Raw genomic sequence first — 23022 nt, 5'->3', positions numbered from 1 at the left:
AAGGTTAAAGGCTTTCTTTCCTGGGGGAAAGGCTGTGACTTCACAGGGTCCCCTGGCAGATGGGTCGGGCTGCACTGTGGGGTTGTGAGGTGTTGGTTCTTTGGTTTCCAGGGGCTATTCCAGAATGCAGAAGATAGGCTGTGACATCACAATGGGCCCCATGGCACACCGGTGGGGCTGCATTCTGACCTAGTGGGGTGTTGGCTGCTTGGTTTCCAGGAGCCCATTCCAGAAACGAAACTACAGCCCATGACTATGGCGTTTCGGGTCACAGCAAGGGTGTTAAAAAAGCATTCTGGGAGTTGTGGTCAATGTGTACTCCATCACACATGAGCAGTGGAGTGTTTGTTTAGGATTGGTGCCCCCAAGTCCTCGTGTCACTGCCTCCAGCAAGAGGTGCAGCTTGCAGCTCCCACTGCATGGCACACCTGCAACAGGGAACAAAAGCTTTCAGTGGCATTTCTGACACTTCCCTGGACCCCTGTTCCTTTTTGATACCTCCCCAACTCATCTGGGATGCTCATTTCTTTCCAAAGAGTGCCGGGCTGGCACCTCAAAAAGGAAGAGGGCAATGATTAAATGCCCAGCCCTGAACTACCCTGCCATTGCCCACAAGGCCAGCGCCAAAACACTCCGGTGCTGATAGCCCAAACAAACACTTGCATCCCACCTCGAAAAAAAAGAGTAAAAACACGCTCACAGAATGAGCACTGACAAGAGGGGTCGGAGATAACCTTGGACTCAGGCTGGAAGGAAAATACTCACCTTGCTCGTCTGCCCTCCGGTGCCCAAAGCCCAAGGAAACGCTTGCATCTGTAATAAGTAGTAGCAGTTTAATTTACTCATCGAATTAGGAATAGTAGTTTACTCATTAAATTGTAGTGCATGTTATATTCTTTTATACATATATATGTTATTATAATCACTGTTCTGTTAAGGTTAGGAGACTGTAAGTTGTAGAACGGTTCATTAATCTATCAGCATTGTAAGCTGATAGGCATGCAGCTTGCAGTTCTTTAGCTAGAAAGACAAATTTTTGTGCCTTGTTGAATAAGTATTTTTGCATCTTATTTTTCAAAAAAACCTATTGTCTCTGCACGCATTAAGTAACGAAAGGAAGGGCAAGGATCAAAAGGTCAAGAACTAAAACGATACAAAGAATCCAAGATGGACATCTGGAAATACCTAACACACCAGGTTTCAAGGACTAAAGACTAATTAAAACTATGGACAGGAAAGCACCTGGCAACTAAAATGTGCCTGCAGGGAAACCAACTAGAACCAGACCTGCAAACTCGGATCCAATATAAGGATAACAAGTGACTATGGGAGGGAAACTGATAAGGGAATAAAAGTTACTGCGCTTGCGTGCCGTGAGTGGAGCAGGGGTCTCTCCAACCGCCCAGAATGCTGTTTTGCTTATTTGCATTTTCTATAAATCTTCAATAAATTTTTATTACTATAGTTCAGCTCAGTTTCATTTTACTTATAACAATTTCTGGTGTCATGACTCGGACCAGCAAACAGAACAAATTTAAAAAAACACTAAACCACAACCCTGCAAAGCTGGAAAGCAGCACAGGCAGCCCTAAACTGATAGGATGAATCCAAAGTCTTCATTGATTTACACATATGAGGTAATTCTACCTCAAAATGGCTCGGACAAGAAAACACTGGATAACTCCGACTTGAAGATTTGAATCTTACCCAAGAGACTTCCAGCAACACAGTGGATTTGCTTGTGACAGACAACATGAATGAGCTGCTTCTCCCTTCCAGCACAGCCAGCTCCTCCAAGGTCTTACAGTGTCCTTGGTAATTTCCCAGCAAACAACCAACTGGCTGGATTAGGCACAGAATGCCAAGCAGGAACTGCAATGCACCTGCCACAGAGACGATTTCTGGGCAGTAAGAACAAATCCAACTCACAACAAATGGATGGCTCTTTGCTTTCCTTCTGACAGCAGCACTTGAAACACTTCCTCATCACCATGAACACGTAGGCAAAGATGACGAAAGGGAAGGGGATGGTCGGGTGACTGCAGTATTCCTGCACCAGGAAGTAACGCTGGAACTTCCACACCTGGTCGTTGTTCTCTTGCACTGATCCAACCGTGTAACTAATGGGTGAAGAAACAGAAAACACCCCCCAGGATTAGATACTCAGAGAGCCCCATCAGAGCCAGGGAATACAGCATTTCTGTGCTGCACCAGGGCAGGGTTTCACAGAGCCACAGAGTCACGGACTGGTTTGGGTTGGAAGGAACCTTAATCCCTCCCCAGGACACTGCACCAGCTTCCATCAGACTGCTGTGAGAAATGCAGAGCCCGAGGGCTGGCTTCCTGCTGTTTTCCAGGACTCCATTCCCCCTCCCAGAGATACACTGGTCCAGAGATCCCAAGGAAGTGATGGCTCCTTTCTTACGTACCCAAACGTGGCCACGAGCAGGTTCACGAGGAGGATGTTGGTTGAGAGCATGGAAATGCAGACCAGGGGAATGGTGATCCACTCGGGAAAGCGGGGCTGGTTGTTGGCATCCAGCTCCACACACAGGGGCTTGGACTCGTTCCCAGAAAAGGTGCAGCGGTGAAAGTTGTAGGTGGTACCTCAGAGGGGAGAGCAAACTGTGAGTCCTCTCCTCCACTTTCTGCTGGGCTCTGCTCTGACCACAGTTCGTGTGGCCTCCTCCCTCCCTGCCTCCCCATCAGATCTGGAGGCAAAGGGTCAACATACAGGTCAACACAGGCCTGAAGGACAGAGCCTTCCACCCAGCCACCCAGCAGAGATCCCCCCAGGAGGTAATTACCATCCACATCATCAGGGTACTGGCGAAACATGGCCAGGTAGGGCTCGTAGATGACCGATCGGAAGATCCACTCCCAGTGGTGCTCGTTCTTCCTCAGGATGCCTTGCCTGGCCACTCCAAAGGCCACCATCCACACAGCAAAGAGGAAGAGGAAGAAGAAGACGTCTGTCATCTGAAAAAGAACAAGCATCAGTGCCCCAACCGCACGTCTGCTCCAAGCCACGCGTGCTCCCGATTTCACCAACACACATCCACAAACAACTGACCATTCCCACAGCACAACCTCTGTCCCAGTGAGGCCCTCCCTCAGCCAGCCCAGGGAGCTCCAGCACAGCCAGTGCCCAGGGAGAATCGCCCAGCCCGGCCTGTTCTCTCTGACAGAGCTCCTGAGCTGGGAAGATGGGGCTGGGAGTTCCAGGCTGGGCTTGCTTGGGCTTTGCTGGGCTGGGCAAGGGCTGGGAGCTGGGAGCATTGGGGCTGCTCCTCCAGCTCCTGCTCTCACCGTGTTCTCCTCCTTTCCCTTCCCAACCCCACTTGCACCTCCCACGGCACATGGGGTTTACAGACATCCCTGTAACTCCCAGCGGGTTTGTCCCTGTGTTGAGGAATCTGCCCTGAGCCAACCCCTGGGGTCGTCTGCTGGACCTTCATTTGTTTGGTGTCAGAACCCCCGTGCTGAAATTGTCAGTCTGAGTCCCCAAAAGGAGTAAGAATGAAGATTCCTCCCAGACAAAAGGTGCCAGCACAGGAAGCTCTCTGTGTGCATGGATTGCCAAGAGTGGCTCACTGTGATGGTTTTGGTCTAGGCCTTCCTGGTGACCAACTTGCAAACAAGGAAGTGGCCTTGTACCCAGTATTCCATACGATTTTTACGTAAACCAGAGTATAAAAAAGTTGTAGATCAGAGACCTCGCTCTCTTCTCTTCCTGCCAGGTTCAGGGCAGGGGGTCCTTGCGTTGGTCTCGCTTATCCAGAGCCTGAGGCCTTCAGTGACCCCTGGCCTACCACGTGGGAGATTGGAGAGTGCTGGCCCTGTCTGCCAATCCTGCTTTTCTAAGGGACGTGGTGAGATTTGTTTTGCTAGTTATTAGGATAGTTCTTGAGTTTGATTGTGTATATCTGTTTGGTGTCCCTTTTTGTCCACTTTTGTCCCCTTTTCCCCTTTCCCTTTCCCTTCAGGGGGTGTTTGGATTCCCTGTGCTGTGTACATAGCATCTTAACTGTATATAACTGTAATATAATTAAATATATATATATTTATATAATTAGCTTGATTTGGGGTTCTTCAATTTTTTATAGTTTTTTTTTTTTCCTTTGCCCTAAGGGAAGAAAGGAGGGGGAAGGGGGTTGCTACTGTGAGTTTGGGCATTTGGCAGGGAGCCAGGTCTGAACCATCACAACCATAAACCTCATAATGGTGCAGGCCCCATAAAGGCATTGTCCTCATAAAGCCCAACAACCTCATAATGGGGCTTTCATCATAAAAGCTCTGTCTTCATGAAGCCCATACATGTCATAATGGTGCTGTCCTCACAAAGCCCATAAACCTCATCAGGGGCTCCCATGATAAAGATCATGTCATCAAAAACCACATAAACATCATAAAAGCTCTGCCCTCATAAACCCCATAAACGTCATAAAAGTGCAGGCCTCATAAAGACACTGCCCTCATAAAGCCCATAAACCTCATAATGGTGCAAGGCTCATAGAGCCCAAACACCTCATAAAAGAGCTCTCATCATGAAAGCTCTGTCTTTAAAACACCCTTCCATGTCATAATGGTGCTGTCCTCATAAGCCCATAAACCTCATAAGAGGCTCTCCTCATAAAATCTCTCTCCTCATAAACCCCATCCACCTCACAATGGGGCAGCCTCATAAAGGCACTGTCCTCATAACCCTCACACACCTCAGAATGGTGCAGGCCTCATAAAGCCCCTGTCGTCATAAGGCCCAAAAGCCTCCTCATGGGGCTGTCATCATAAAGGAGATGTTCTCATAAATGCCATAAACCTCATAAAGGCTCTGTCCTCATAAAGCCTGTGCACCTCACAGGGGCAAACATCATAAAGGCTCTGTCCTCATAAACACCATAAATGTCATAAAAGCACTGTCCTCATACACCCCATATACACCTCATGACAGAGCTCTCATCATAAAAGATCTCTCTGCATAAAGCCCATGCAGGTCATAAAGGTGCTGTCCTCAGAAAGCTCATACCCCTCATAAGAGGCTCTCCTCATAAAGGCCATGTCCTCAAAAACCCCATAAACGTTGCTGCCTAAAAGGCTGCAGAGGAAAAAGACTCCAGGCCCAACTAGGCAGGGGTCAGAGAAGCAGCAGAGGTTTCCATGAGGCTCCAGGAATACAAACCCACACCCATCCCTTCCAACACAGGGGTTACAGTTTTTATAATGATTCCCACCCAATGCCCGTCCCGTCCCCGCCCCGGTTCTGCCCCGCTCTGCCCCAGGAACGCCCGTGGGGAATTGAGTCTGGGGGAGTTTGGAGCTTTGAGCCGCTGCAACTACAACTCCCGGCGTGCCCCGCGCGGAAAAGGGGGCGGGGCGGGGTCTCTGCCGGCGGTGCGCGCGCACAGCCCCGCGGTGGCTGCCGGGAAAGCGATGGCGGCGACAGCGGGATCTGCTCCGACTCTGTGAGCCCTGGCGGGGGCTGCGGCGGGGCTGGGGATGCGCTCGGGGGCTGCGGGGAGCGCGGCTGTGGGCGGGAAGGCTGGAGGGCTCGGTTGAGTGGAGAGGAGGGGCTCGGGGGTTCCCGAGGAGGTTTTGAGGTCCGTGAGGGGCTGTCGGGGGGTCGCGGAGGGGATTTGGTGTCCTGAGGGCGCTCAGAGGGGAGGGTGAAGGTGCCTGAAGGGGTTTAGGGGGTCCCTGAAAGGGCTGGGGCCTCGGAACCCCCTCAGGAGAGAGGTTTAAACGCCATGGCTGCACTGCGCAGGCGCCGGCGGAGTCCCCATGAGGCGAACTACAACTCCCATAAGGCCTCGCGCGGCGCCGCCATTGCCGCTCGTGCCACAGCACCCCCTGCCGGCTGGGCGAACCGACCGCAGGGAAACCGGGTCCTGATACCCCCCCCGAACCCCAGAGACCCCCAAAACTCAGCACACAGAGACCCCACAGGGAGGGGATCCCGGGGGTCCCCTAAAGCCCAGCAGTGGGTCTCCCAGCCCTCAGGGGAGGGGTCCTGGCAGTGCCATCCAAAGTCTTAGGGAGATGAACCACATGCGGGTAAGGGGATCCCAGTGCCCCCAGTATAGCCCAGTGACCTCCCAGTGGCTCTCAGTATGGCCCAGTAACCCCCCCCAGTGATCACCCAGTGTTTTCCAGTGACCTCCCACTGTCCCCCACTATGGCCCAGTGATCCTCCAGTGAGCACCCAGTAACCCCCAGTATGGCCCAGTAACCTCCCAGTGTCCCCCTGTGTGTCCTGATAATCCCCCACTAATAACCCAGTCCCTTCCAGTGTCCTCCCAGCATCCCTCAAAAACCCCCCAGTTCCTCCCAGTGCCCCCTGGTTCTCCCAGGTGTGTCCCAGTATCTCCCAGTAATCACCCAGTGTCCCCAAAAGCCCCTCAAGTGTCCCCAGTGTGTCCCCAGATGCCCTTGACCTTTCTGAGAGTTTGGGGGGTGGTGCCACTTTGGGGGTCAGAGGGTCCAGGGGGGCCTTCTGGGGGAGGTGGAGGGTTGGGGACATCAGGGATGGGGTTTGGGGACAGTGGGGAGGGGTTTGGGGACAGTGGAATGGGTGGTGTCAAGGGGAGAATTGGGGCCATGGGGAGGCCCTGGGGACACTGGAGACACCAGTGGGGTCTCGGGGTGCCAAGTGGGAAATTGAGGACAGCAGGAGGGTTTTGGGGACACCAGGGGGGTCTCAGGACTCACCTGCTTGTGGAGCTGCCCCTTATCTCCCCCCCAGGCCCCAATAAGGCCCCCCAATGTCCCCTAACCCCCATTTTTCCTTTAAACACCTCCCCCCCCAGATCCCTTTTAACCCCCAATGCTCCCAAGACCCCTTTTAACTCGCCCAAATGCACCCAGAGGTTTCTAAAACACCCCAAATCCCAAAGAAACCCCTGGCAAAGAGGGATCCCCTTGCACCCTGGGACAGGAACACAGTGGGCTGTGCTGGGGGCACTGGGCTGTACTGGGAGGGCACTGAGGGGTCACTGGGCTGTACTGGGAGAGCCCTCATCCCCAAAGCCCCTCCCCTGGGCATCCGTGCCACGGTCTGGGAACCACGGCGGGGTTGGATCAAGGGGTGCACTTGATGATCTGGGAGGTCTTTTCCAAGCCGGCTGATCCTGGGATTCTCTGGGTGCCATTGCCAGGGCAGCACATGCTGGAGGCTCTGTCCACAGGGGATAGATGTGTCTGTGCAGACAGAGAGACAAGGGCAGTCTGCAAAGATGTGGGGTTAGAAAAGCAGGAGAAGTTGTGGGGTGGTTGTGGAAGGAGAAAGAAGCCTCCAGGCCAGTGCAAGCAGGCCCCCCTGGGCTTGCACATCATCTGCCCTCCCTGCAGGTTCCTGTGCTGGAGAGCAGGCCCTGAGGTGTCCCTGAGCAATGGCCCGGAGGTGAGCCCAGAGCTGGTCCCTGAGGTGGCCCTGAGAAGAAGTGGAAGGCAGAGGTGGTGCTGAGGCAGGAGAGCCCCGTGCTGGGGAAGAGGCTGAGCTGGGAGTGCCCAGCAGCGAGAAGGTGCTAGTGTCCATGCCCTGTGTGCCAGGTGAGCTGGGGCTTTGCTGCAGAGCTGCGGGCGCTGATTGGAGCGGCTGCAGCTGCTGAGCTGGTGGCCCCCAGGAACACAAAGTGTGCCCGGCCACGGAGCCTGCAGGGAGGAGCAGGGACAGGGTCAGGACCACTGTCAGCCCGGGGCTGGCTGGGCAGACACAGCAGGTTTGGGGTCCCCCTGGGAGCTGCCGAGGGTGGAGGGCGGAGCGGGCGATGGCGGAGCTGGGGGACCCCCGGCAGGCTGGAGGGGGGAGCACGGAGAGGGAGGAGCCCCGGGACCCCCGGGAGCCTGAAATGGGGGGAGCAGAGAAGGGGAAGCCTGGAGAGTGGGGACCCCTGGGATCCCAGGACAACAAGGTGGAGAACCTGGAGAGGGGGAATGTCTGGGAAGGTGGCACCCCGAAGGTCAGAAGAGAAGGGACCCTTGGGAACCCCAACACTCCCAGCATCCCTAAGTGGGACCCCCAACATTCCAGAGAGAGGAGACCCTCCAAACCCCAGAGGGGAGAGACCAGACAGGGGGAACTCCTGGGAGAGTACTTTTGGGCTGAATCTTCATATTTTGGCTGAACCTTAAATTTTTCCATTGTGATGGAGGGGTGTCAATCTTGCTGTTTTTGAGGCAGTTTATTTCCTGAATGTCAGCGGATTGGGTTTTTCTGGGCTGAATTTTGGTGTTTTGGAGTTTTTTATGCTCCCAGGATGCTGGGTGAGTTCCAGAGATGGATTTGGGCAGGAGGAACCCCCAAGGCAACGCGCTCAGCCCTTGTTTTCCCCCAGCAGGATTTGTCCTTCCCAAAGCTTGGGCAGATGGAGGAGAAGGCTGCGAAGAAGACGAAAAAGCCACGGGTCCCCCAGGCAGGTGAGGAGGAAGTCAGTGCCCCTTTGACCCTGTCTTGTGGTGCCTGTGGGGACCAGATTTGGGGGATGTCCTTGGCCTTCCCTCTGGGCTGGAGGCAAATCCCCTGCCTGTCCTTCTTCCTTCCTGCCCCAGGCCCCGAGCTGAGGACGGAGAGCACGGAGGACAAATCCCCCCAGCAGAGCCTGCTGGGAGAGGCCGTTTTGAAGGGCTCCCTGGCGCAGGAAGGCAGCGGGGAGGAAAAGGCCCGGAGATGCCCCCGGAGGAGGGGCTGCAAAGCCAGCCCAGGGAGCTGTGAGGAGGAAAGACCCGTCCAGTGCCGGAAAGGCGGCCGGAGCTTGAGCCGGAGCTCCGAGCTGGTGGTCCCTGAGCAGCCTCCCAGCAGGGAGAAGCCCTTCAGGTGCTTGGAATGTGGGAAGAGCTTCAGGAAGAGCTCCGACCTCCTCACCCACCAGCACATCCACACTGGGGAACGGCCCTACACGTGCAGGGAATATGGGAAGAGCTTCAGGAGACACTCCAACCTGATTCAACACCAGCACATCCACACTGGGGAACGACCCTACACATGTAGGGAATGTGGGAAGAGCTTTAGGGACAGCTCCGATTTGATCCGACACCAGCACATCCACACTGGGGAACGGCCCTACATGTGTAGGGAATGTGGGAAGAGCTTCAGGACCAGCTCCAACCTCTGCAGCCACCAGCTCATCCACACTGGGGAACGGCCCTACAAATGCTTGGAATGTGGGAAGAGGTTTCAGCGCAGCTCACATCTCCTCAGGCATGAGCAGACACACACAGGGGAGAGGCCCTTCCGCTGCACCGACTGCAGGAAGAGCTTCAACCGGAACTCCCACCTCATCACCCACCGGCGCATCCACACTGGGGAGAGGCCCTACAAGTGTGGGGAGTGTGGGAAGAGCTTCAGCGACAGCTCTGCCTTGAACAAACACCAACGGACCCACCGGTAAGGGAAGCCCTGCGAACCCCAAATGCGGGAAGAGCTTTGGGCACTGCTCCCACCCCGAATGACCCCCTTGATGGTGAGGCAACCCCTGGAGTCCAGTGACTGTCAGTCCATCCCTTTCCACCAGAAAGGGCCAGTCCCCTTTCCCAGGGGCAGGTTGTGCCAACAGAACCCTTCCTGGGGGGTGTGTGGAGTTTCCTGCCTTGACTGGGACCCCCCAAGGTCACTGCTGGAGGTTGAGAGCAGAGATCTCCCCCCGAGCGTTGGTCTGGGGGAGTTCCATCCATCTCTAATGAATAATTCTTGCTTTGGTGCCAGCTTGAGTAGAATTGCTTCAACAATTGCTTTAGTGTAGAGCAGTGTCCTATCTTATGCTGTAGTAGTGGTAGTTTTAGTTTTTCTATTGTGCAGTAAATAATTCTGATGAAGATCTTTTGTCTGATCATTTGTAACCCTAAATAATTCATTTCTATCAATAGATCTGATTTGCCATCCTTAAAACCTGGGGGACAAAAGTGGTTCAGTCCCCCTCTGTAATTCCTCTCAGCTGAAAGTGTTGGCATAACCCAAGGCTGAGATTGGATCCAGCAGCCCCAGCACCCCACAGTCAGTTGGGAGCTCAGATGGGCGCCCCCCTTTCCCAGCCTTCTGTGCCCAAAGACCCCCATGGGACTGTTGGACCTGTGAGACCACCTCCCAGTCCCCCTCAGTCCTTCCCAGTACCGTCCCAGTTCCCCACAGTGATCCCAGTCCATCCCAGTGCTCCCAGTTTCTCCCATTCCCTCCCTGTGCCCCCCGTGACCCTCTCGAACCCTGGTGTGACCCTTTGGGTGGGTCCCGCCACCTTGTGTGATGCCATTGCCCTTTTAAGAGACCCGTTGCCCTTTGAAGAAAATCATCGCCCTTTTAAGAGAACCATTTACCCCTTTAAGAGAGTCATTGCCCTTTTAAGAGAACCATTGCCCTTTTAAGAGAACCGTTGCCCTTTTAAACAAAAAAATTGCCCTTTTAAGAGAGCCATTTCCCCTCTGAGTCCCTCCCAGTTCCCCCCAGTACCCTCCCAGTCCCTCCCAGTGCCCTCCCACTGTCATCCCAGTTCCCCCCAGTGCCTCCCAGTCTCTCCCAGTCCCTCCCAGTCCTTCCAGTCCATCTCAGTGCTCCTAGTACCCCCAGTGCCTCCCACTCCCTCCCAGTACCCTTCCAGTCTCTCCCAGTTCCCCCCACTGCCTCCCAGTCCCTTCCAGTACTCCCAGTTGCTCCCAGTGGTCCCAGTGCCCTCCCAGTCCCTCCCAGTCCCCCCCCAGTGCCTTCCCATTCTCTCCCAGTGCCCTCAGTGCCCTCCCAGTCTCTCCCAGTCCCTTCCAGTCCCCTCAGTGCTGCAGTCCCTCCCAGTGCCCTCCCAGTGCCCCCAGTCCCTCCCAGTGCTCCCAGTCCCTCCCAGTACCGCCTGTGACCCCCTAAACTCCCTTGGGACCCCCAAACCCCTTTTAAAAGAACCGTTGCCCTTTTAAGAGAGCCATTGCCCTTTTAAGAGCACCATTGCCCTTTTAAGAGCCCCATTGCCCTTTTAAGAGACCCAGCCCACATTTAAGTCCTCCCAGTGTTCCCAGTCCTTCCCAGTACCATCCCAGTGCCCTCCCACTGCTCCCAGTCCCTCCCAGTGCCCCCCCAGGGCTCCAGTCCCTCCAAGTGCCCTCCCAGTATCTCCCAGTCTCCCCCAGTCCCTCCCAGTTCCCCCAGTCCCACCCAGTGCTCCCAGAGCCCTCAGTGCCCTTCCAGTGCTCCCAGTTCCCCCCAGTCTTTCCCAGTGCCCTCCCAGTCTCTCCTAGTCCCTCCCAGTGCCCCCAGTGCCCTCAGTGCCCTCCCAGTGCTCCCAGTTTCTCCCAGTGTCCCCAGTGCCTCCCAGTCTCCCCAGTCCCTCCCAGTAACCCCAGTACCCTCCCAGTGCCCTCCCAGTCCCTCCCAGTGCTCCCAGTGCCCTCAGTGCCCTTCCAGTGCTCCCAGTCCCTCCCAGTTCCCCCCATCTTTCCCAGTGCCCTCCCAGTCTCTCCCAGTCCCTCCCAATCTCTCCCAGTGCCTTCCCATTGGCTTTCCAGTACCTGCAAGTGCTCCCAGTGTCATCCCAGTGCTCCCAGTGCCCTCCCAGTGCTCCCAGTCCCTCCCTGTGTCATCCCAGTCCCTCCCAGTCTCCCCCAGTCCCTCCCAGTTCATCCCAGTGCCCTCCCAGTCTCTCTCAGTAACCCCAGTCCCTCCCAGTTCATCCCAGTGCCCTCCCAGTCTCTCTCAGTAACCCCAGTCCCTCCCAGTTCATCCCAGTGTCCTCCCAGTCTCTCTCAGTAACCCCAGTCCCTCCCAGTTCATCCCAGTGTCCTCCCAGTCTCTCTCAGTAACCCCAGTCCCTCCCAGTGCCCCCCTGGTGTCCCCAGTTCCCCCAGTGCCTTCCCACTCTCTTCCAGTCACTCCAGTGTCTCCCAGTCCCTCCCAGTGCTCCCAGTTGCTCCCAGTGGTCCCAGTGCCCTCGGTGCCCTCCCAGTCCCTACCAGTGCCTCCCAGTCCCTCCTAGACCCTCCCAGTCCCTTCCAGTACCATCCCAGTCCCCTCAGTCCCTCCCAGTCCCTCCCAGTGCTCCCAGTGTCCCCAGCTCTCCCCAGTCCCTCCCAGTCCCTCCCAGTCCCTCCCAGTGCCTTCCCAGTCCCTCCCAAATGACCCCAAAATGTCCCAAAATGACCCCAGAATGACCCAAAATGTCCCAAAATGAGGCCAAAGTGACAACAAAGACCCCAAAACGACCCCAAAGTGACCCAAAAATGACCCCAAATGACCCAAAACAACCCCAAAATGACCCCAAAATGACAAAAAATAACCCAAAATGACCCCAAAGTGACAAAAAAGACCCCAAACGACCCCAAAGTGTCAGGAAAGACCCCAAAAGTGACCCCACAATGACCCCAAAATGTCCCAAATGACCCCAAAGTGACCCAAAATGACAAAAAGGACCCCAAACGACCCCAAAGTGACAATAAAGACCCCAAAAGTGACAAAAAAGCCCCCAAAATGACCAAAAATGACCCCAAATGACCAAAAAACGACCCCAAAGGATCCCAAAATAAAAAAGAGCCCAAAATGTCCCCAAATGACCCCAAATTGACCCCAAAGAGACAAAAAAGACCCCAAAAATTATCCCAAAAACGACCCCAAAATGACCCCAAAGTGACCAAAAATACCCCAAAAGTGACAAAAATGACCCCAAGTGACCAAAAAATGACCCCAAAAGTGACATAAAAGACCCCAAAATGACCCCAAAAGTAACAATAAAGATCCCAAAATGACCCCAAATGACACCAAAGTGACCAAAAAAATGCCCCAAAATGACAATAAAGATCCCAAAATGACCCCAAAGTGACCCAAAAATGACCCCAAAATGACAAAAAAATAACCCAAAATGACCCCAAAATGACCCAAAACGGCCCCAAAGTGACCCAAAACGACCCCAAAGTGACCCAAAATGACAATAAAGCCCCCAAAAGTGACAAAAAAGCCCCCAAAATGACCCCAAGTGACCCCAAAGTGACACAAAAAAGCCCCCAAAATGACCCCAAAAGACCCTAAACTGACACCAAAAATGACCCAAAATAACAATAGACCCCAAAGTGACCCCAAAAAGATGCCAAAATGACCCCAAATGACCCCAAAGTGACAAAAAAGACCCCAAAAATAACAATAAAGACCCCATAATGACACAAAAATGACCCAAAATGACAATAAAGACCCCAAAACTGACAAAAATGACCCAAAAATGACCCAAAAACCCCCAAATGACCCCCAAATGACCCCAAAGTGACAAAAGACCCCAAAGTGACCCAAAAATCACCCAAAGTGACCCAAAAACGACCTCAAAATGACCCAAAACGACCCCAAAATGACAATAAAGACCCCAAAAGTGACAAAAAAGCCCCCAAAATGACCCTAAATGACCCCAAATTGACCCAAATGACCCAAAATGACCCCAAAATGACCCTAAATGACCCAAAAATGACCCCAAAATGTCCCAAAATGACCCTAAATGACCCCAAATTGACCCAAAAATGACCCCAAAATGTCCCAAATGACCCAAAATGACCCCAAAATGACCCTAAAATGACCCCAAATGACAAAAAAATGACCCAAAATGACCCCAAAATGACCCAAATTGACTCTTTTTGTGGCTTTTCCATCCCGGGTTTTTTTTTAATTTCATTTTATTTCATTTTATTTCATTTCATTTTATTTTATTTCATTTTATTTCATTTTATTTCTTTTTCTTTTCTCGGGCTGGGCCCCCGGGGGCGACTTTTCAATATGAAAAACCAAAGAGAGGGGCAGGAAAAGCACCAGGAACCAGCAGAAAAATGGGGGAAATGGGCAAAAATGGGGAAAAATGACCAAAAATGGGGGGAAATGAAAAAAATGGGGAAAAAATGAGAAAAAATGGGGGAAAATGAGAAAAAATGAGGGGAAAACGACCAAAAATGGGGTAAAATGAGAAAAAATGGGGGAGAAATGACAAAAAATGGGGGAAAAATGGGGAAAAAATGATAAAAAATGGGGAAAAAATGACCAAAAATGGGGAAAAAATGAGAAAAAATGGGAAAAAAATGACCAAAAATGGGAAAAAAATGAGAAAAAATGGGGAAAAAATGACCAAAGAGGGGGGAGAAATGGGAAAAAATGGGGGAAAATGAGAAAAAAATGACAAAAAATTAGGGGGAAATGACATCAAATGGGGAAAAAATGATGAAAAATGGGGGGAAAATGAGAAAAAATGGGAAGAAATGGGGAAAAAATGATGAAAAATGGTGAAAAAATGACCCAAAATGGGGAAAAAATGAGAAAAAATGAGAAAAAATGGGGAAAAATGAGAAAAAATGGGGGAAAAATGAACAAAAATGGGGGAAAAATGACAAAAAATGGGAAAAAATGACAAAAAATGGGGGGAAAATGAACAAAAATGGGGAAAAAAGGGCAAAAAATGGGGAAAAAAGGACCAAAAATGGAAAAAAATGATGAAAAATGGGAAAAAAATGACAAAAAATAGGGGGAAATGACAAAAAATTGGGGAAAAAAATGACAAAAAATCGGAAAAAAACCACCAAAAATGGGGGGAAATGGAAAAAAAATGGGGAAAAATGACAAAAAAAGGGGGAAAAAAGATCAAAAATGGGAAAAAAGTGAATAAAAAGGAGGCAAAGATGAAGAAAGTGAGGGGGAAATGATCCAAAAAAGGAGGGGAAAGTGTAAAAAATGGGGAAAATGGAGCAAAATTGGGAGAAATGGAGGAAAAAGGGGCAAAAAATGGGGGATATGATGGAAAAAATGAAGGAAAAATGAACAAAAAATGGACAAAAATTGGGGAAAATGAAGCAGAAATGGGGAAAGTTGAACTAAAAATGGACCAAATGAATAAAAAAATGGACAAAAATGGGGAAAATTGAACTAAAAATGGGGAAAATGGACCCAAAATGGGGGTGGGGTGGAGGGTGGGGGAGGGGCCTCGGTGACAGCGAAGGGGGAGGGGCAGGGGGAGGGGCAGGGGATGAAGGTCCAGGAGGAGGAAGATGATGATGATGATGAAGGTCCAGGGGCTCTCCATGATGAAGATGAAGGTCCAGGGGCTCTCCTGATAAAGGTCCAGGATGAGGATGAGGATGATGATGATGAAGGTCCAGGGGCTCTCCATGAGGATGATGAAGGTCCAGGATGAGGATGATGAAGGTCCAGGAGGAGGATGATGAAGGTCCAGGATGAGGATGATGAAGGTCCAGGGGCTCTCCTGATGATGACGAAGGTCCAGGATGAGGATGATGAAGGTCCAGGGCTCTCCAAGGAGGATGATGAGGATGATGAAGGTCCAGGATGAGGATGATGAAGGTCCAGGGCTCTCCTGATGATGATGATGAAGGTCCAGGGGCTCTCCATGAGGATGATGAAGGTCCAGGAGGAGGAAGATGAAGGTCCAGGAGGAGGAGGATGAAGGTCCAGGGCTCTCCATGAGGATGATGAAGGTCCAGGAGGAGGATGATGAAGGTTCAGGAGGAGGAGGATGAAGGTCCAGGGCTCTCCAAGGAGGATGATGATGATGATGAAGATCCAGGAGCTCTCCATGAGGATGATGAAGGTCCAGGGCTCTCCTGATGAAGGTCCAGAGCTCTCCAAGGATGATGATGATGATGATGATGATGATGAAGGTCCAGGGGCTCTCCTGATGAAGCTCCAATGCTCTCCAAAGAGAAGGATGATGATGATGATGATGATGATGATGATGAAGGCCAAGGACTCTCCTCGAAGCTCTCCAAGGTGGGAGGAAGAAACCCAAGAGGATGAGGATGATGAGGATGATGAGGATGAAGGCTGGGGACTCTCCATTGACTTTGGGGACTCTTCATTGACTTTGGGGACCCTCCATTGACTTTGGGGACTCTCCATTGACTTTGGGGACTCTCCATTGACCATGGCCAAGAGTTGGGGACTCTCCATTGACTTTGGGGACCCTCCAATGACTTTGGGGACTCTCCATTGACTTTGGGGACTCTCCATTGACCATGGTGAATGTTGGGGACTCTCCATTGACCATGGCCAAGCTTGGGGACTCTCCAATGGCTCCAATGACCATGGTGAACGTTGGGGACTCTCCATTGACCACAGGGACTCTTCAATGACTCCAATGACCACCATGAACGTTGGGGACTCTCCACTGACCATGATGAACGTTGGAGACTCTCCAGTAATGGTTGGGGACTCTTCATTGACCATGGCCAAGGTTGGGGACTCTCCAATGACTGTGAGGACTCTTCATTGACCACGATGAACATTGAGGACTCTCCAATGGTTCCACTGACCATGATGAACGTTGGGGACTCTCCAATGACTCCACTGATCATGATGAACGTTGGGGACTCTCCAATGACCATGATGAACGCTGGGGACTCTCCATTGACTGTGGGGACTCTCCAATGACCATGATGAACGTTGGGGACTCTTCATTGATCATGATGAACGTTGGGGACTCTCCAATGACCACGATGAACATTGGGAACTCTTCATTGATCATGGTGAGCGTTGAGAACTCTTCATTGACCACGATGAACACTGGGGACTCTTCATTGACCGTGGGGACTCTCCAATGACTCCAATGACCATGATGAACGATGAGGACTCTTCATTGACCGTGGGGACTCTCCAGTGACTCCACTGCCCACAGCAAACGCTGGGGACTCTCCAAGGACCACACCGAAGCTCAGGGACCCTCCAGGGCGCCAACAAAACCGAGGGGGACGACGATGATGACGACAACAACGACGGGCGAGGACTCCGCTGCCACCGAGGACGACGACGACGACGACACCGAGGGCTCTCCGGTGCCACACACACAGGGCAGGGGAGGGAAAGGAAGGGGGAAGAAGAGGACACCAAAACTCCCTCCCTCACGCCTCCTCCTCGGCCTCCTCGCCGAAATCCTCCTCCTCCTCGGCCGTGGCGTCCTGGTACTGCTGGTACTCGGACACCAGGTCGTTCATGTTGCTCTCGGCCTCGGTGAACTCCATCTCGTCCATGCCCTCGCCCGTGTACCAGTGCAGGAAGGCCTTCCTGCGGAACATGGCCGTGAACTGCTCCGAGATCCTCTTGAAGAGCTCCTGGATGGCGGTGGAGTTGCCGATGAAGGTGACGGCCATCTTCAGCCCCCGGGGGGGGATGTCGCACACGGCCGTCTTGACGTTGTTGGGGATCCACTCCACGAAGTAGGAGCTGTTCTTGTTCTGCACGTTGAGCATCTGCTCGTCCACCTCCTTCATGGACATGCGGCCCCGGAAGACGGCGGCCACCGTCAGGTAGCGGCCGTGCCGGGGGTCGCAGGCGGCCATCATGTTCTTGGCGTCGAACACCTGCTGGGTGAGCTCGGGCACGGTGAGGGCGCGGTACTGCTGGCTGCCCCGGCTGGTCAGCGGGGCGAACCCGGGCATGAAGAAGTGCAGGCGGGGGAAGGGCACCATGTTGACGGCCAGCTTGCGCAGGTCGGCGTTGAGCTGGCCCGGGAAGCGCAGGCAGGTGGTGACGCCGCTCATGGTGGCCGACACCAGGTGGTTGAGGTCGCCGTAGGTGGGCGTGGTCAGCTTGAGGGTGCGGAAGCAGATGTCGTAGAGCGCCTCGTTGTCGATGCAGTACGTCTCGTCGGTGTTCTCCACCAGCTGGTGCACCGACAGCGTGGCGTTGTAGGGCTCCACCACCGTGTCCGACACCTTGGGGGACGGCACCACCGAGAAGGTGTTCATGATGCGGTCGGGGTACTCCTCGCGGATCTTGGAGATCAGCAGGGTGCCCATGCCCGAGCCGGTGCCGCCGCCCAGCGAGTGGGTGAGCTGGAAGCCCTGCAGGCAGTCGCAGCTCTCGGCCTCCTTGCGCACCACGTCCAGCACCGAGTCCACCAGCTCGGCGCCCTCCGTGTAGTGCCCCTTGGCCCAGTTGTTGCCGGCGCCGCTCTGGCCTGGGGGGGCGAAAAAAAAGGGGGGGAGGGGTCAGTGGAGGGGTTGGAGTGGATTTGGGGACCTTCAAACTGAGCTTGAGGACCTTTAAGGGAACTTTGGAGACCTTCAAAGTAACCTTGGGGATCTTCAAAGCACCTTTGGGGAGCTTTAAACCAACCTTGGGAACCTTTAAACCAACTTTAGGGACTTTCAAACTGAGCTTGAGGACCTTTAAAGAAACTTTGGGGACCTTCAAACCAACCTTGGGAACATTTAAACCAACTTTGGAGACCTTCAAACCAACCTTGAGGACCTTTAAACCAACTTTGGGCACCTTCAAAGTAACTTTGGGGACCTTCAAACCAACCTTGAGGACCTTCAAGACATCTTTGGGGACCTTTAAAGCAACCTTGGGGACCTTCAAACTGAGCTTGGAGATCTTCAAAGTGACCGTGGGGAGCTTCAAACCAACCTTGGGGACCTTTAAACCAATCTTGGGGACCTTCAAACTGAGCTTGAAAAGCTTCAAACCAACCTTGGGGACCTTTAAACCAACTTTGGGGACCTTCAAAGCATCTTTAGAGACCTTTAAACCAACCTTGGGGACCTTCAAAACAACCTTGGGGGCCTTCAAAGCAACCTTGGGGACCTTCAAACTGAGCTTGAAAAGCTTCAAACCAACCTTGGGGACCTTTAAACAAACTTTGGGGACCTTCAAAGCACCTTTGGGGACCTTTAAGGCACCTTTGAGGACCTTCAAACTGAGCTTGAGGAGCTTCAAACCAACCTTGAGGACATTTAAACCAATCTTGGGGACCTTCAAACTGAGCTTGGGGAGCTTTAAAGCAACTTTGGGGACCTTCAAGGCACCTTTGAGGACCTTCAAACTGAGCTTGGGGACCTTTAAACCAACTTTATGGACCTTCAAACCAACTCTGGGGACCTTTAAACCAACTTTAGGGACCTTCAAAGCAACTTTGGGGACCTCCAAGGCCCCCTCCGTGTAGTGCCCCTTGGCCCAGTTGTTGCCGGCGCCGCTTTGGCCTGGGGGGTCAAAAAAGGGGGTCAGTGGGGTCTGGGGAGGGTTGGAGTGGATTTGGGGGGCTTCAAACCAAATTTGGGCACCTTTGGGGACCTTCAAACTGAACTTGGAGATCTTCAAAGCAACTTTGAGGACCTTTAAGGAAACTTTGGGGACCTTTAAACCAACCTTGGGGACCTTCAAGGCAACTTTGGGGACCTTCAAAGCAACTCTGGAGACCTTTAAATTGACCTTGGGGACCTTCAAAGCATCTTTGGGGACCTTTAAATTGACCTTGGGGACCTTCAAAGCATCTTTGGGGACCTTCAAACTGAGCTTGGGGACCTTCAAAGCATCTTTAGAGACCTCTAAAGCACCTTTGGGGACCTTCAAACCAACCTCGGGGAGCTTCAAACTGAGCTTGAAGATCTTTAAACCAACTTTGGGGACCTTCAAACCAATTTTGAGGACCTTAAAAGCAGCTTTGGGGATCTTCAAATCAACCTTGGGGACCTTCAAACCAACCTTGGGGACCTTTAAGGCATCTTTGAGGACCTTCAAATTGAGCTTGAGGAGCTTTAAAATGACCTTGGGGAGCTTTAAAGCAACCTTGGGACTTTCAAACTGAGCTTGAGGACCTCTAAGAAAACTTTGGGGACATTTAAACCAACTTTGGGGACCTTCAAAGCAACCTTGGGGATCTTTAAACCAACCTTGGGAACCTTCAAGGCACCTCTGGGGACCTTCAAATGGAGCTTGGAGACCTTTAAACCAACTCTGGGGATCTTTAAACCAATTTTGGGGACCTTCAAAACAACTTTGGGGACCTTCAAGGCATTTGTGGGGACCTTTAAACGAATCTTGGGACCCTTCAAAGTGAGCTTGGGGACCTTCAAACCAACTTTGGGGACCTTCAAGGCATCTTTGGGGACCTTCAAACCAATCCTGGAGACCTTTAAAATGACCTTGGGGACCTTCAAACCAACCTTGGGGACCCTCAAAACATCTTTGAGGACCTTCAAACTGAGCTTGGGGAGCTTCAAACCAACTTTGGGGACCTTCAAAACACCTTTAGGGACCTTCAAAGCCCCCTTTGGAGACCCCAAACCCCCCTTGATGACCCCAAACCCCCCTTTTGGTGACCCCAAACCCCTCCTTGGTGACCCCAAACCACCTTTGGTGACCCCAAACCCCCCCTTGGTGACCTCAAACCCCCTTTTGGTGACCCAGATGCCACCACAGAGACCACCAAAGGTGCCAAAGGTGCCACCAGAGATGCCATAAATGACCCAGGGGCCACCAGAGGTGTCCCAGATACCCCCAGAGATACCAGAGGTGCCCCCAGAGGTGCCTGAGATGCCCCCAGAGGTGCCCCAGATGCCCCCAGAGGTGCCTGAGATGCCCCCAGAGGTGCCCCAGTTGCCCCCAGAGGTGCCAGAGATGCCCCCAGAGGTGCCCCAGATGCCCCCAGAGATGCCCCAGGTGCCCCCAGAGGTGCCTGAGATGCCCCCAGAGGTGCCCCAGGTGCCCCCAGAGGTGCCTGAGATGCCCACAGAGGTGCCCCAGGTACCCCCAGAGGTGCCCCAGTTGCCCCCAGAGGTGCCCCAGATACCCCCAGAGGTGCCAAAAGTGCCCCAGGTACCCCCAGAGGTGCCCCAGGTACCCCCAGAGGTGCCCCAGGTGCCCCCAGAGGTGCCCCAGATGCCCCCAGAGGTGCCCCAGGTGCCCCCAAAGGTGCCCCAGGTACCCCCAGAGGTGCCTGAGATGCCCGCAAAGGTGCCCCAGGTGCCCCCAGAAGTGCCCCAGGTGCCACTAAAGGTGCCAAAGGTGACTCAGATGCCACCAGAGGTGCCATAAATGACCCAAGTACCACCACAGAGGCCACCAGAACTGCCAAAAGTGCCACCAAAAATGACACCAGAGGTGACTCAGATGCCCCCAGAGATGACTCAAATGCCCCCAGAGGTGCCCCAGCTGCCCCCAGAGGTGCCAGAGGTGCCCCAGGTGCCCCCAGAGGTGCCAGAGGTGCCCCAGGTGCCCCCAGAGGTGCCATAAATGCCCCAGCTGCCCCCAGAGGTGCCCCAGGTGCCCCCAGAGGTGCCCCAGGTGCCCCCAGAAGTACCCCAGGTGCCACTAAAGGTGCCAAAGGTGACTCAGATGCCACCAGAGGTGCCATAAATGACCCAAGTACCACCACAGAGGCCACCAGAACTGCCAAAAGTGCCACCAAAAATGACACCAGAGGTGCCCCAGGTGCCCCCAGAGGTACCAGAGGTGCCCCCAGAGGTGCCCACGCCCCCCCAGACCCCGCACTGACCGAAGACGAAGTTGTCTGGCCGGAAGATCTGTCCGAAGGGGCCGGAGCGAACCGAGTCCATCGTCCCCGGCTCCAGATCCACCAGGATGGCCCTGGGCACGTATTTACCACCTGGGGGAGCAGGGCAAGAGTCAGCAAGGGTGGCACCACATGGCCTTGGTGCTCAGATACAAAATCCAGCCCAAAATCGGCAACAAAATGTGCAAATCTACCCCAAAATCAGCCAAATCCACCCCAAAACAATCCAAATCCACCCCAAAATCAGCCAAAAACCCCACCCTAAAATCAGCCCAAGATCAGCCAAATCTACCCCACAAACCCACCCCAAAATAAGCCCCAAAATGCACAAATCCATCCCACAAACCCACTCCAAAAACTCACCCCAAAATCACCCAAGATTCACCCAAAATTACCCTGAAGACCCAGCCCAAAATCAGCCCAAAAACCCAGCCCGAAATCCACCCCAAAATCACTCTAAAATTACCCAAATCCACCCCAAAATCACCCAAATCCACCTCAAAATCGACCCCAAACCACCCCAAAATCCCCACCCGAAAATCAGCCGAAAATCAGCCAAATCCACCCCAAAATCACCCCAAAACCCCAGCCCAAAATAAGCCCAAAATCACCCAAATCTACTCCCCAAAATTACCCCAATATCAGCCCAAAATCACCCTAAAGTCACCCAAATGCACCCCAAAATCACCCAAAAACCCTACCCTAAAATCAACCAAAACCACCCCAAAATCACCCAAAAACCCCACCCTAAAATCAGCCCCAAAATCATCCCAAAGTCACCGCAAAATCACCCAAAATCATCCCAAATACATCCCAAAATCACTGCCAAAATGAACAAGTCCCCCCAAAATCACCCAAATCTACCCCAAAATCAGCCAAATCCACCCCAAAATCAGCCCAAAATCAGCCCCAAAATCACCCAAATCCACCCTAAAATTACCCAAATCCACCCCAAAATCAGCCCCAAAATGCACAAATCAGCCCCAAAATCAGTACAAAACCACCCTAATCACCCCTAAATCAGCCCAAATCCACCCCAAAATCACCCAAATCCACCCCAAAATAAGCCCAAAATCACCCAAATCTACTCCCCAAAATTACCCCAAAATCAGCCCAAATCCACCCCAAAATCACCCCTAAATCAGCCCCCAAACACCCCAAAATCAGCCCAAAATCAGCCCCAAAATGCGCAAATCCACCCCAAAATCAGCCCAAATCTACCCCAAAATCAGCCCAAATCCACCCCAAAATCAGCCCTAAAATCACCCAAATCCACCCCAAAATCAGCCCCAAAATGCACAAATCCACCCCAAAATCACCCAAATCCACCCCAAAATCAGCCCCAAAATGCACAAATCCACCCCAAAACCAACCAAATCCACACCAAAATTAGCCCCAAAATCACCCAAAAACCCACCCTAAAATCAGCCCAAGATCAACCAAATCTACCCCACAAACCCACCCCAAAATCAGCCCAAAATCACTCAAATCCACCCCAAAACCCCACACCAAAACCAAGCCCAAAATTATCCCAAGATCACCCAAATCCGCTCTCCAAAATCACCCAAAAAAAACCCATCCCAAAATCACCCAAGATTCACCCAAAATTACCCCAAAGACCCAGCCCAAAATCAGCCAAATCCACCCCAAAATCAGCCCCAAAAACCCAGCGCAAAATCAGCCCAAAAAGGCACAAATCCACCCCAAAATCAGCCCAAAATCAACCAAAATCACCCTAAAATCAGCCAAATCCACCCCAAAATCAGCCCAAAATCATCCAAATCCACCC

General features: G+C 52.8%; 4 protein-coding genes across 7 annotated transcripts; 1 reads left to right on the top strand and 3 right to left on the bottom strand.

The window, feature by feature from the left end:
* Positions 1–1929: 1929 nt before the first annotated feature.
* Positions 1930–2997, bottom strand: LOC126651481 (transient receptor potential cation channel subfamily M member 8-like; the record flags this gene model as incomplete). Its single annotated transcript, XM_050337403.1, has 3 exons — positions 2808–2997; positions 2430–2607; positions 1930–2120 (listed from the first exon to the last, which is right to left on the bottom strand). Coding segments are annotated over exons 1-3 (559 nt in total), but the record flags the coding sequence as incomplete, so codon positions are not given.
* A 2407-nt stretch (positions 2998–5404) lies between these two features.
* On the top strand, positions 5405–9899 carry LOC126651479 (zinc finger protein 239-like). 4 transcript variants are annotated; one of them, XM_050337398.1, is made up of 4 exons: positions 5405–5462; positions 7345–7517; positions 8334–8412; positions 8545–9899. In XM_050337398.1, the coding sequence occupies exons 3-4, from the start codon at positions 8361–8363 to the stop codon at positions 9381–9383; spliced, it is 891 nt and encodes a 296-aa protein (XP_050193355.1). In that variant the 5' UTR covers positions 5405–5462; positions 7345–7517; positions 8334–8360; the 3' UTR covers positions 9384–9899. The 4 variants fall into 4 exon arrangements, with proteins under 4 accessions (XP_050193355.1, XP_050193357.1, XP_050193356.1 ...); XM_050337400.1 differs by lacking the exon at positions 5405–5462 and having other exon boundaries at positions 6828–7372; positions 7421–7517; XM_050337399.1 differs by lacking the exon at positions 5405–5462 and having other exon boundaries at positions 6828–7517.
* A 23-nt stretch (positions 9900–9922) lies between these two features.
* Positions 9923–16466, bottom strand: LOC126651480 (uncharacterized). Its single transcript, XM_050337402.1, has 6 exons — positions 16354–16466; positions 15482–16205; positions 15318–15420; positions 15153–15286; positions 14918–14991; positions 9923–9926 (listed from the first exon to the last, which is right to left on the bottom strand). The coding sequence occupies exons 1-6, from the start codon at positions 16464–16466 to the stop codon at positions 9923–9925; spliced, it is 1152 nt and encodes a 383-aa protein (XP_050193359.1).
* LOC126651478 (tubulin beta chain) lies at positions 16065–21381 on the bottom strand. The gene is made up of 2 exons (XM_050337396.1): positions 21216–21381; positions 16065–17897 (listed from the first exon to the last, which is right to left on the bottom strand). The coding sequence occupies exons 1-2, from the start codon at positions 21274–21276 to the stop codon at positions 16840–16842; spliced, it is 1119 nt and encodes a 372-aa protein (XP_050193353.1). The 5' UTR covers positions 21277–21381; the 3' UTR covers positions 16065–16839.
* Positions 21382–23022: the final 1641 nt, after the last annotated feature.

The sequence above is a fragment of the Myiozetetes cayanensis genome, unplaced genomic scaffold (assembly GCF_022539395.1).
Source record: "Myiozetetes cayanensis isolate MyiCay16 unplaced genomic scaffold, myiCay2020 scf626, whole genome shotgun sequence".
Lineage (NCBI taxonomy): Eukaryota > Metazoa > Chordata > Aves > Passeriformes > Tyrannidae > Myiozetetes > Myiozetetes cayanensis.
The sequence above is the reverse complement of the archived record's forward strand: the minus strand, read 5'-3'. Positions and strand labels throughout refer to the sequence as shown.

Coding starts and splice junctions, on each gene's coding strand:
- LOC126651480 (XM_050337402.1), bottom strand. CDS start 16,466: ATGATCAATGAAGAGTTCCCAATGTTCATCGTGGTCATTGGAGAGTCC. Junction 16,206..16,353: donor GTCATTGGAGAGTCCCCACA/GTCAATGGAGAG, acceptor TGGTCAATGAAG/AGTCCTCACAGTCATTGGAG. Junction 14,992..15,152: donor TCATCATCCTCATCCTGGAC/CTTCATCATCCT, acceptor GAGCCCCTGGAC/CTTCATCATCATCATCATCT.
- LOC126651479 (XM_050337397.1), top strand. CDS start 8,253: ATGCTGGGTGAGTTCCAGAGATGGATTTGGGCAGGAGGAACCCCCAAG. Junction 8,413..8,544: donor GCCACGGGTCCCCCAGGCAG/GTGAGGAGGAAG, acceptor TTCCTGCCCCAG/GCCCCGAGCTGAGGACGGAG.
- LOC126651478 (XM_050337396.1), bottom strand. CDS start 21,276: ATGGACTCGGTTCGCTCCGGCCCCTTCGGACAGATCTTCCGGCCAGAC. Junction 17,898..21,215: donor GCCAGACAACTTCGTCTTCG/GTCAGTGCGGGG, acceptor TCGCCCCCCCAG/GCCAGAGCGGCGCCGGCAAC.